At 39.8% G+C, this 12707-nt stretch overlaps 1 protein-coding gene across 15 annotated transcripts in view; it reads left to right on the forward strand.

Annotated features, from left to right (window-relative positions):
* The window catches only part of Cit (citron rho-interacting serine/threonine kinase), a 160855-nt gene that overhangs the window by 111564 nt on the left and 36584 nt on the right, over window positions 1–12707 (forward strand). For 14 of the 15 annotated variants that reach the window (XM_048785710.1, XM_048785709.1, XM_048785711.1 and 11 more), the window contains 2 exons: window positions 5424–5477; window positions 12250–12447. In XM_048785710.1, coding sequence (XP_048641667.1) covers window positions 5424–5477; window positions 12250–12447 — 252 coding nt within the window. The remainder of the gene's footprint in view (window positions 1–5423; window positions 5478–12249; window positions 12448–12707) is intronic. The other variant, XM_048785715.1, reaches the window with a different exon arrangement.

Below are 12707 nucleotides of genomic sequence, written 5' to 3' on the forward strand. Positions count from 1 at the left end.
GTTTTATCAATAAAAGGGAATGGTCAAGTGGGCTATTATTGTTTAATTCTAAGAGGTGTCCATCTCCTGGCCTGGAAGGAGCAATTACCTTGTTTGGCCTCCGCCCCTGAGCCAAATTAGGTGGAGCACAGTTAAATTAAAGGTCTCCGTTGAAGAAGATTGGCAGGGGCGGTATTGTTGGCCTTCCTAATGCTTCCTTCCTTCCCACTCTCACTTTACCCATCCTGTTAATTGTGCTTGCATTGAAATTGGCTATTAAAAGCTGAGATTGAGTCAAGGTAGAGACCAACAGAGTCAAATTTAAACAGAAACCTGCTTTTAAAGATAACTTTATTGCTTATTACTTATTGCTAGAAAAGTATTTTTTTGTTTGTTTTTGGTTTTTGATCTGGACTTGGTATTCAACACTCCATGTGATCCCTTTGTCTGGGGAAGAGAATTTGAGCAGTGCACAGACCTGTCATGTGATGTGTTACGTGTGGGACAACCTGGTAGATGGCATGTGCTTTGGGAACACCAGCAAGGCCTGAGGGACATGCTTTGTGCTCCTGCCTCCATGTTCTTTTACTGATTCAGTCAAGAAACTAGATGAATAATCAAGAGTCCTAAGCCAGAGACACTAATGAAAAGAATCCTTCTCCCCTCATAGCAGAATCACAGGATCCCAAAGTCATCCTCTTTGATTCCTTAAAATCATCAATCAGTGCACGCTCTCATTCTTTTACATAATTATCAAACCCTGAATTTAATTAGCAAGCCATCGGCATGATAGTCAAGATATGAAATCTGGGGCATGGAAGGTGACATTCCTGCGAGGTGCCTGCCCACCAGGGAAGGGATGGATTGCATGGAAGCCTGAGGGTTCTAGAATCCTGACTGTCGACCACAGGAGGTTGTCAGACATCTGAAGCCTGGTTTCCTTCCTCAGTTCTGCAAGTCTTTCCTTTCATTGTGGCCTCATTGTAATTTCCTTTACCTTTCTTCATCTTGTAGCTTTCTGTATAAAAACTCCCAAAAGAGGGTGTCTGTGGTCCTCAGGCAAGGCCAGTCTGCTCAGCCTACCTTGAGGCCACCGACCTCCTAGGTCAGTGATTTTCAAGCCAGTCTGTGGATCCCTAGTGGGTCTCAAGGTCAGACCATTTTGGTAGCAATACTAAGATATCATTTGACTTTTTTTTTTCTTTTTAACTGTTAACATTTGCACTCTCTGGGACCCTCAATCATTTTTAAGTGGGTAGATATTATTCCCTGTAGTGCCTAATACCCAGTTAGCATTCATATTTTTCATTGAGGGAATCCAAAGTTTATCTTATGTATTTTACTGGCCTTGTGTATTTTATTTTGTGACCTTTGGTTTTGTTTTTTTTTTTCACAGTTTATTGTAAAGAAACTTGAATCATGTATTTCTTAACTATTTTCTTACTCAAATCAGTTCAGTAGTTTAGTGCTTATAGTATTTCCAGCATCCTCGACAGGATCAGTTTTTTTTTTTTTTTCATTTAGTGTGTATGTTTCATAATCAATAATAAATCAAAAGTCCTAGCGATTGTAGTTTATTAAATTGTACTTTCAGAAAGAATTGCTATTTGATGTGTTGAAATGATCCAAAAACCATATGGTTCATTTTAATGGAAATGAACCCTTATTAGTGATTGAAATTTTAGATTCCAATGGGACAGATAAATGAGTTTTTAATGGTGGAGTGTTATTTGGAAACTATGCTATTAATAAGAAAGTAGAACATAATAAGAAAGTGGAACAGGGTTTTTGTCTCCATGTATAGGCCAGTGAATTTGTTTTTATGATCACTGTTTATACTTCAAAGGAGTCGATTCCACCCTTAGGTTCTCATTTGTCTTTGAAACATTTAACACCAGATAGTTCTTTAGAGCAGGTGCTGGGAAAGTACAGCTAGTGGACAGAATCCATTCTGTCACCTGTTTTCTGTAAATAAAGTTTTATTGGAACACAGCCACATTCATTTACATATTATCTATGGCTGCTCTTGGTCTATGAGTTCAGATCTGAATCCACCAAAGTTCCAGCAAACTCAATATATTTTAAGAAAAGGTTTGTTGACCCCTGACCTAAAGTTGATTAATGTAAGGGCTTATAGGAAGGATCCTTGCCTTTTATCTTGGAATGCACTAGAGGGGGTTGGGTGGTCCTTGGGGCCAGGCTACCGCTGGCCTCAGGCTGCTTGTGTCATTGATCACAAATGAGATCTCAACAATAGTGCAGATGGCCATGTTCTTATGTTGGATAATTACCATCATAACAAAATATTGAGATAATTACCTTATAAAGAGGCAAAGCTTATTTTGGCTCACAGTTTTGGCTGTTCCAGTCCATGACTGATTGATTCCTTTTGTTTGGGCCTGTGGCAAGGCAGCACATGGAGGGTACGTGGTGCATCAACATGGCTCAACTCATGAGCAGAAAGCAAAGATGGAGGAAGACAATGAAACCAGGGTCCCCTAGTTAAAATCATCAAGTCTCTCAAGGGCATGCCCCCCAGGGATGTAAGGGCCTTCCACTAGTCCTACTACCTAAAGGACAACAGAACCTTCTAATGGTGCCACTCTGTGGACTAAACCTTAACACATGGACCTTTGGTGACATTTCAGTATCTAGACTATATCACTCAGCAGAAATCGGATTGAAAAATTTTTTTTGAAAAGTTATGATTCATTAATTTAGTCCATTGAAAACATGGACAAATTATTTGGGAAGTTATTTTGAACTTTATTTATGAATCTGTCCATGTAACTATCTGTTTTTTCTTTATTTTGTTTTATCATTTATCCAGTGCTCTTCATTCTTTTGTGTAGGTCCAAATTTCTGTTGTCATTTTCCTTCTGAGCAAAATACTTCCTTTAACATAGTGTAAATCTGGTGGTGACAAATTCTTTCAGCTCTGGTATGTCTGAGAAGGCCTTTATTTCATCTTCATTTTTTGAAAGATATTTTTGCTGGGTATAGAATTCTAGGTTGATAGTTATTTTTTTTCTTTCAGTACTTAAAAGATTTTGCTATTCTAGCTCCCCCCACCCCCATACACTATCTTTTATGATAAATCTGTCTTGTCTTTGTTTCTCTAAATGTAACAGGTCTTTTTTTCTGGTTTGTTTTAATATTTCCCCCTTTATTCTTGGTTTTAAGCAGTTTGATCACGATGTACTTCAGGTTAATTTTCTTCTTCTTCTTCTTCTTCTTCTTCTTTTTTTTTTTTTGTGCTAATGGTTCTTTGAACATTTTGTATCTGTGTTTTGATGGCTTTCATCAACTTTGGGAAATTTGTGGCCATTATTTCTTCAAACTTTTTTTTTTCTGTCTCACCTGTGTATAACTTCAGAGACACTAACTATGTGCATATTAGACCTCTCAAAGTTGTCTCACAGCTCACTGATGCTCTGTTCATTTTTTAAGTCTCTTTTTTCTGTGCTTCATTTTGGGTAGTTTCTATTGCTGTGTCTTCAATTTTACTTATCTTCTAAAGTTATCTAATCTGCTATTATAAGCTTACCTTAATTTATGAGAAATATACATAATAGATCTAAAATTTTTGAGTTGTCTTAAGTTCTTTTTATAGAGAGCCTTTTTTTGTTTGTTTGATTTTTAAGAGAAGGACCACTTTTACCTCTGCCTGAAACTGGATAGTTCTTTGGGTTTTCATAGCTCAGCAAATGATACCATAATCTACTTAATTTCTCAAGAATGTCTTTGATTCCTCTTTTGCGTCCACCCCCAAGCCATCTACAAATCCTTTTAGTTAAAAGTGTATACGCTCATCCCTTGGTATGGGGGGGATTCTTAGCAGGACCATACCCCACACATACCAAAATCTGCAGATGCTCAAGTCCCTTATATGAAATGGCATTAATCTATTCTATGCAAATAATCTTAGTATTTGCATAGAATCTATGTGCATCTCCTCATGTACTTTAAATATAGATTATTCATAATACCTAATATAATGTAAACACTATGTAATTAGTTGTTATAGTATAGTGTTTAGGGAACAATAATAAGAAAAAATATATATGTATTTAGTAAGGAAGCAAATTTTTCCCCCTACTATTTCCTGTCCACAGCTGTTTGTGGTTGCGGAGTCCACAGATAGAAGGCCAACTCTATGGTGTATTTCATTGATTTTAAGGCATCTGAAATCAGGATGCATTTTATAGTCTTTTTAGACATGAACATGCCCTGGTTTAATTGACACACTTTTCTTTCTCACTGATATGTACATTAGTGATAGACCTTAATAATTGATAGCCACCTGAATCTGATGGGTTATGTATGGCATCTTAACAAAAGTTTACTAAGATAGTGCTCACCTTTACTACCCAAGGCATATTCTGATGTTTTCTGTCCTGTTTATTCTATTTCATTGAATATAGCAAACCAAAAATCAAAAAACCTCACTTTCCATGCTTGCCACTGGGTCTCTCTCTGAAGTTTGCAACCCCCTGTGGCCACTCTGCGCTTTTCTTCATCAGATACACCAAACCCTTTTTTGCCTGAGGACTTTACCAATGCTATGCCCTCTGCCCTCTCCTGTATTTTGAAGGTTGGCTCCTCCTCCTGTAGATTTCAAGGTACATGTCACCTCCTCAGAGAAACCCCTTGGCCGCCTCGTCTAAGTTCCCATCTACTCTCTCCTATTCTTTTTTACTAACCCCTTCATGGTGTCTGATCCAGTCTGCAGTCATGTGCTTATCTATTTCCTGTCTCTCCTCACCAGAATGAAGGTGTAGGCCACATGTTCCTAACCCTACCACACTGCTAGGCATACTCCATACACTCAAAAAGTTTTTGTCAACTCAAGTGAACACTGCTGTTTTGGAGCAGCTTTGCCTCAGAGAATGCCTGTTCATTTGCTTCAAGGTCAATGTAAGATTTTCTGAATCTCAGCAGCTTTTGATTTAAAAGAAAAAAAAATTTCTACTTTTTCCTGGCAATTGTCTTGTGTCTGCATGTCTCTCTCTCTCTCTCTCTCTCTCTCTCTCTCTCTCTGTGTGTGTATGTGTGTGTGTGTGTCTAGAAGGCTGGGGAGGAGTTGTTTAGAGGGAAGAGAACGGGGGGTAGGACAAGTGAAGGAGAGTCCAAACTGCATCCTTTATTGCTTTTTTCCTTTTCTTCCAGAAGTCCCTAGATGTCAATAGGAATGTAGAAATACGTGTACAGGGTGTGCATGTGTGGTCTCAATAGTCCCCTGTTATTAATAGCGTTGTATATTCCTGTAACCTGTTTTTGATGTGGGGAGCGCCTTGATGAGTGAGTCCTTGTGGAACAGGGGCTGGGGCTACTGCAACAGCACTCTCAGCCTTCCAGGCAGATTGTGTTCTGTGTTTGACCCGTAGCATGTACAGTTGCTTTCTACCCTATGAAAAATTCATAATCAACTTCTTACCTTTTAGGCGCATAGAGATGAAATCCAGCGCAAATTTGATGCCCTTCGTAACAGCTGTACTGTGAGTATTAATTAACCAAAGATGGCTAAAATACTATGAAACTAAAACAAAGAAGGAAAAGGGGACATCTCTTTATAATACCAGTGACTGAATTTTGATATGAACTTGCAACATGAAGCAGATAATGTAGTCAAATTTTTTTGAGCACCAAATAACTAGTTTCTCAGAGTTCTATCAGTTTTTTAAAAAATCAAAACCAGAGTATTTCTCATGTTTGGGGGAAGAGGATAGCTGGGATGGTCAGAATAATTCTCATTGTGGAACTACCACTGGATCTCAGCGACAGCACAGAAACTCCAGGGCATCTCCTCCTCCTTCTTCAGTGTGGAAGGGTCCAGGGCCACCCCAGGCCAGAGACTCCAAATGCTAGGGACAGTTGTATCCACAAGGCTTCTCCAGCCTATTGCCTCTGCTGAGTCAAGACCAGCTAATTTTCCTGTGCATCTAGATGTCCGGACTCCTAACAGACATAGTCTGGCTTCGTAACACGCAAATTCAAGGCCTAGGGCCCTTTGTGCAAAGGTACTTATATCAGGAGAAGTAAATTCTATTAGCAGATAAACATCATTCATAGGTTATATAATAGGGTAGAGTCAATGGAAATGCAGAGTCTATTTTTTAATCAAAACGAAAGACAAAAATAGGCCCCTTTCACAAGATGGGAATGTTGTCCCTAGTTGTGTTCCCATATCTTTTCTTTGATCTGTTCACCACTTTATTTTTTATTTTTTTTTTAAGAATTTTAACATTTATTCTTTAGTTTTCGGTGGACACAACATCTTTGTTTGTATGTGGTGCTGAGGATCGAACCCAGGCCACACGCATGCCAGGCGAGCGCGCTACCACTTGAGCCACATCCCCAGCCCCTGTTCACCACTTTATTACCTCTTAGTCCTTAGTGATATTGTCCTCGTTTGTACTGTTTGCATCTGTGGATTTCCAGGAACACCTCCCTTCATACATATTTTATGTTTTTATGATGATGAGCTCTTTATTTCCTCTTTAGCTACTATAACTGGGACATTAAGTCCTAACAGTTTGTGTGTTTTTTTTTTTTTTTTTAATTTAGGTAAATTGGATATAAAATGCAGATAGTGAAGTGCATAAAGTACACTAATCCTAAGTGTACAGCTCAGTGAAATTTTTACACCTATAGACAACTGTGCAGTTGTGGTACAGATCAAGATGCAGGATGTTGAGCTGGCTGCAATGGCGCATGCCTATAATCCCAGAAAATCTGGGGCAGAAGCAGGAGGATTGCAGGTTCAAGGCCAACCTCAGCAACCTAGCGAGGTCCTAAGCAACTTAGTGAGACTCTGTCTCAGAATGAGAAATAAAAAGGGCTGGGGAGGTGGGGAACCCTGGGTTCAATCTTTAGTACCAAAAAGGGGGAAAAAAAAGCTGCAGATGTTTCCCTCAGAAGTCTCCCTCAGGTACTCATTTCTCATTGGCATCCTTTTCTCACAGTATTATTGCTAATTTTGGTCTCTGATACCATAGATTCGTTTTGCCTGTATTTGAACTTCATGTCAATGGAATCAGAGAGGATATGCTCTTTTGGGCTTAGTAGTAGTTGTTATTGTTGTTGTTTAAATTGTCTGTGAGGTCCCTTCATGTTGTTGCCTCTGTCAATAGTTTGTTCTTTTCATTACTGTAGTATTTGCAACATATGAATAGAACTGTGTAGTTTATTTATCAGTTCTCTTTGTTGATGGACATTTTAGGTTGTTTCCATGATACATGGAGCTGTTTAGAAAAATATCCCTGTTGCAGGCCTTTGGTGGCTGTAGATACTTATTTTTGGTGAGCTTATAGCTAGGTGTGGAATTGCTAGGTCATGAATATGCCTCTGTTTGGTTCGTGTTTCCAGATATGATGGTTGGATCAGGGTAGACATGCCTTAAAATGCCTGTTGATTTCTCCATCCCTCCTGCCTTCCTTAAGGAGTTGGTGGATCTTATTCCTGTAATCTCTTCTCTTCTGCCTAGTTTTTAGTTTCTTGTTGTCTTGGTTTCTTATTTTTACACCAGAGTTATTTGCTTATATTACATACACATTCATGAATGATCAGTGAGTAGAATACAGATCATAGTTTTCTTGAAACTTGAATGGTTTTAAAATGTATTATTCATCAGTAATCTTGTTACATTTATCTGAAATTCTCCTTTCTCTCTTTCTTTTGGAGTAAGAAATTAAAAGGAATTATAGCTTTATGGAGGTATAATTGGTATACAATCAACATAGTGTTATAATGTAGATGTACCTGTGAAACCGAAAGAATCAAAATGGTGAACATACCCATCACTCTTTAAAGGTTCCCTGCTACGCTTTTGTAATCCACACTGCCCCCCATTTTAACAATTGGATGTCTACTTTTAGTGGGAAGTGCCAGGATGTGGGATGAATTTGGTGTCTGGTTTATTTATATAATGTTTGGACTGTCCACCTTTCCTTTTCCTGGGACAGTGACTTCTAATCATTGCTTCACTTACCTCTGGTATTCTGGGAAAAGCATCTGGGGGACCTTCCCAAGTGGGAGGGAGAACCTGAGAAAGTGATCCCCACCCACAGGTCAGCTTGAGCAACTGGGTGGCTTCATGGTCTATGCCATGCTCTCTGGAGTCAGGCACTGAGCTCAAATGATAAACTAGCCTCCAAGTAACCTATGCGACATTATCCTCCCAAGCTTCCATTTCTTTGTCTGTAAAATGGGGATAGAATTGACTACACTTAGTTGTAATATACCACTGCTTGTCTGATACATAATCAATTTAATAACTGTTCTCTGGGTGATGGAAGAGAGAGAGCTGCTTAGTTCCACTGTACATTTAAGTTTCAGAAACAGTAAGATTTAGGAAACACTGAGTCACAGAGTTTGGTAATAATGCCTCCCTCGTAGGTTTCCTGCAGGGATTAAATGAGATGAGACACACAAAGCGCTTGCACACGGCCTTGTCCATGGGAGGCACTGAGCAGTGTTATTACCGTGGGCTTATAACCTCCAGCTTGGAAAATGGTCTGCTTCTTGAAAACCCCTGCTTTAGAGCCACATTCAATCACAAAAGCGGATATCAGTGATACTTTTGCAAGTTCAAGGCCCCTTTAAAGACGCTTTGGGAGAGAGTGATGGATATTCCTTTCTTTTTGGTGCTGTCCAAAATTGTCCCCACTAGGAAATGTCATCTTTGTTTTTGGTGAGAACTCCTTCCCATAATAGCTCAATTGATAGGAGCACCCAGTTAGCAGCTTCCAACAAGCTGGAGCAATGAGATTGTCAAGCTCAGACCATTGCTCTATTTTGAAGGGATTTAAAAAAGGATTTGATTCAATCTGGCACCTAAAACCCTACCTCAGTCTGTTTTAGAGGGGAGTTGGTGGGCAAACATATGACACAGCTTTAATTATGAATCAATCTGTCAGCTATAAGATTAAAAATAAATAATATGCAAATAGCTGCCTTCAGGAAAGAGCGAGGCATTAAAATAGGATTTCAGGCCTATGTGGTTTTAGCCTGATGCTCATTATTCGCCTGGTTTCTTCACCCCTAATGTTCACTGGACATTCACCTGGCAGCTCACCTCTCCTGATCTCTCAGTTAGCTATGAGGGGTCAAGATCTCCTTCTCAGAACCATGAGGTTTGCACGACAGCCTTGAAAACCAACAGATAACCCCACACAGAGACTTTTATTTTTTAAAAAAATTGGACACAGAGTAGATAATTCTTTATATCCCTGTTCTCTCTTAGAAAACAGCAGCAAGATTTCTTATCTGCAAAAATAGCACATAAGGAAGTTCGGCTGGCTCCTGCCTTAGGAACCTATCTCCCTTATCTTTACTGTTGAGATGGAATCAGCCTTACAGTTTGTCTTTTTTACCCTCTATCCTTGAGGCTCAAAGGTTAGCAGACTCTTAACCTAAGTCTGTCAATAAACAGATCACTTGCCCTTGGTATAAAGAGAGCATACTCATGGCCCCAAAATAGACTTAAGCATCTTGCATATGACTTGGTTCAAAAGCAAGAAGGGTTACCCTGAGTGGTCGATCATTTCAAGTTTCAAAGATCTGGGGGGGAAAAAAGAGGAATAAATAGCTCTTTCCCTGTTGGAGAGGAGCAGCATGCTGTAGGGATAAGAGCAGAGGTTCTTGACTTTGAATGCCGGCTTTGCATCTGGCTTTGTTATCCACTCTCAGCGTGTTGCTGGGCAAGTCACCTCGCCTCCCTGCTGCCCCAATTTCCCCATGTATAAAATGGGGGTACAATAATACCTACTTCAAAGGACACTGTAAACATTGCCTATTATACTTTTCTTTTTTAACCACTGGGACCATTAATTTACTGCCTGTGTTTCAAGTCGGCTTTGCGCCTATAAACTCACTAATATGCGTGTATAGATGTGTCTATACACTTAACTACAGCTCCAGCCACTTGAAACAGGTCCACAGCTGATGTGCTGTGACGTGAGCAGACAGAAGTGTAAGAAGTTAAAATGCTTTAAATCTTTGCATGGGAGCTTGACATGGATTCAGAATCCTCATATTGTCAAATGCACAAAATAGGGACAATGACCAAATATAGAACCAGCAGTCACAAGCTGGGAATAGGAATCAGAGACATGAGACTCCTTGAAAACTGGGCGACAACAGGGAAATGGAGGGGCTCTTCCTACTCCAGTGATCCCCCTGCAATTGAAGTGTAAGTGAAAACCTCCCCCCACGGCTTTTCCATGTGTTTCTCCTTTAGCCCTTTATAACCTAATTTAGGGAGAAATGAAGAGATGGCAGAAATGGGCTCATAATAAACTATTTTTTTTTTTCATGAATCAAAGGAAGACTTAAGTGGCATTTTGACTAGCGAGTAAATTTATATATTCTGTGAGAATTGTATACTTCTCTACATTCTTTCCTATAATCTGTTCCCAAAGAGGCTTGAAAAATTAAACATTTTGGTCATTAGTTTTTTTTTTTTTTTTGGTTGATAGACAGAATGCCTTTATTTTGTTTCTCTTTATGTGGTGCTAAGAATCGAACCCAGTGCCTCACACATGCTAGGCCAGCGCTCTGCCACTGAGCTACAGCCTCAGCCCCTGGTCATGAGTTTTTATTCCTTATATTTCACAGGACACATTAAGGTCAAATTGTGTACAAGAAAACTCAAACAATACAAACATATGAGAAGTCAGCCCAGTATGTACATATTGTCACAGGTGGAGATGCCTCTGCAGCTGAGCCCAAGGTGGCCCATTTGGGTTCCAGAATCCATTATGCAGCCTGTCTCCCAGCTGGTTCGCCACAGTCTCACTGTCTTTGGGGAAAAGGTTAAAGGAAGCACAGTCAATTGGTGGAGAGGCTTATAGCCAGGAGCAAAAGTATCCGAATGAGTGGGTTTGCTCCCTAGAGAATGGCACAAGTTGAACACATGGTCGTTGTTTGTTCACTGCCACTGACTATGGGAGAGTTGACCATGTCACAGAAAGGGTGACACAATGACCCTCCAAGGTGTTAACTGTCTGCTAGGAATGACAAAGATGTATGCCTTCCCCCTTGATAAAGAAGGTGCCTCACCCAATAACCTTTATCCCCCTCTTGTAGCTGCCAGCTGCCTCAGGTTAAAATCAACATGGGTTCTGACATTAAAAACCAAATTACTACACCACTTTCCTACCTCAGAAGGTTCTCAGCTCAGTTAACAAAATGAAAAGCTGTGTTTTCCAAGCCACATTGAACAAATGTCCTTAATTGATGTTCTCTAACTTTATGGATTTGGAAAGATTGTTTTCTTTTCAAATTGATAATCAGAGTGGATTAAAACAGGGAATTAGTCGTGGAAACAATGGTAACATTTCATAAAGTAAGTAACCATACGCTAAAGACGTTTCCTTTTAATTTACTTCTTTTCGTTGCATAAAATTTAATTTACAGCCCCTATGCCTCATTCCAACTATTATTAGAAAATTGCCCTTAAACTTCTAAAGTGTTTTCTATAAAAGCTCACTGCAAGCACCGATACTAAACCTCAGCTAAGAGAATAGAAAAGCTAAATGTACTGGAATTGAAGTCATTCTGCCATTGAGCAGGGAAATAATTTAGCAAAACCAGATTAAATCTCTCTCAATAAAATGACAATTTCATATAGGCTGAGAGCTAACTGTAGAGTAAAATCCATTGAAGCAATGCCGTTATGCAGTATTGTATTTTCAGGACTTTTCCAAGCTTCCCTTAAGATTTTTTTCCTCTTGATTACATGAAATTAAATCTATTGCCTGTGATAATTATTCAACTAACTCTCAGTGTCCTTCCCTGTCAGTATTCCTTGATAGGAACTTGGTTTGGCTCTCTGTACTGTGGCCATTTCTGATGACAGCATCTGTAGATGGTGTCTAGGTCATTAGCCTAACTAGGTGATTGTGACACCTTGGCAAATTTCTCATGGCTTGCGTTTCCCCCTCCCTTGTATTTTTGATCCCCTGATTTTAACCTGCTCTCATGCCAGCTTGCCTCATCCACACAGCAGCCACTTTTGATTGATTTGTCTTTGCCGTATTTTCCAGATGAACCCTGAGTTAGCAAGGAACCTAGACTTTCCTTTTTCTCCCTCTGTGTAGTGGAGACCTGGGTGGGTGTGGGAATTGAGGTCTGGCCTCATGGGTAGACAGCTGTGCTTTGATTGCCAGTGTCACGCAGGTGCAAAAACCATCGCTAGTGTGGTTTTAAGCAGTTCATTGCTTAAAATTAACTCTGTTGGAGCATCACTGGATTCCGTTCCCCTTTCAGGTCATCACAGACCTGGAGGAGCAGCTAAACCAGCTGACTGAGGACAACGCTGAACTCAACAACCAAAACTTCTACCTGTCCAAACAACTCGATGAGGCATCTGGTGCCAACGATGAGATAGTCCAGCTGCGAAGTGAGGTGGACCATCTTCGCCGCGAGATCACCGAGAGGGAGATGCAGCTCACCAGCCAGAAGCAAGTGAGGAGGCTAAGCAAGGCCCTGAGGTCCCTGGAGGACACTCACGAGGGTTTGGAAGGAGGGTTCTAAGACATAAGTTTTGTCCAGTAACCAGGCTCCTTTTCAATCATGTCTTGTTGCCAAGGTTTTGAGATTTTAAAAAGTGGCTTTACAAAGTAGATAGTAGTTCTTCTTAATTTTGATTTTAAAAGATGAAGAATAAAAAATGGGAAGTTATACTCTATGTATCTATGATATGTCAAAATACATTGTACTGTCAT

The sequence above is a fragment of the Marmota marmota genome, unplaced genomic scaffold (assembly GCF_001458135.2).
Source record: "Marmota marmota marmota unplaced genomic scaffold, marMar, whole genome shotgun sequence".
Lineage (NCBI taxonomy): Eukaryota > Metazoa > Chordata > Mammalia > Rodentia > Sciuridae > Marmota > Marmota marmota.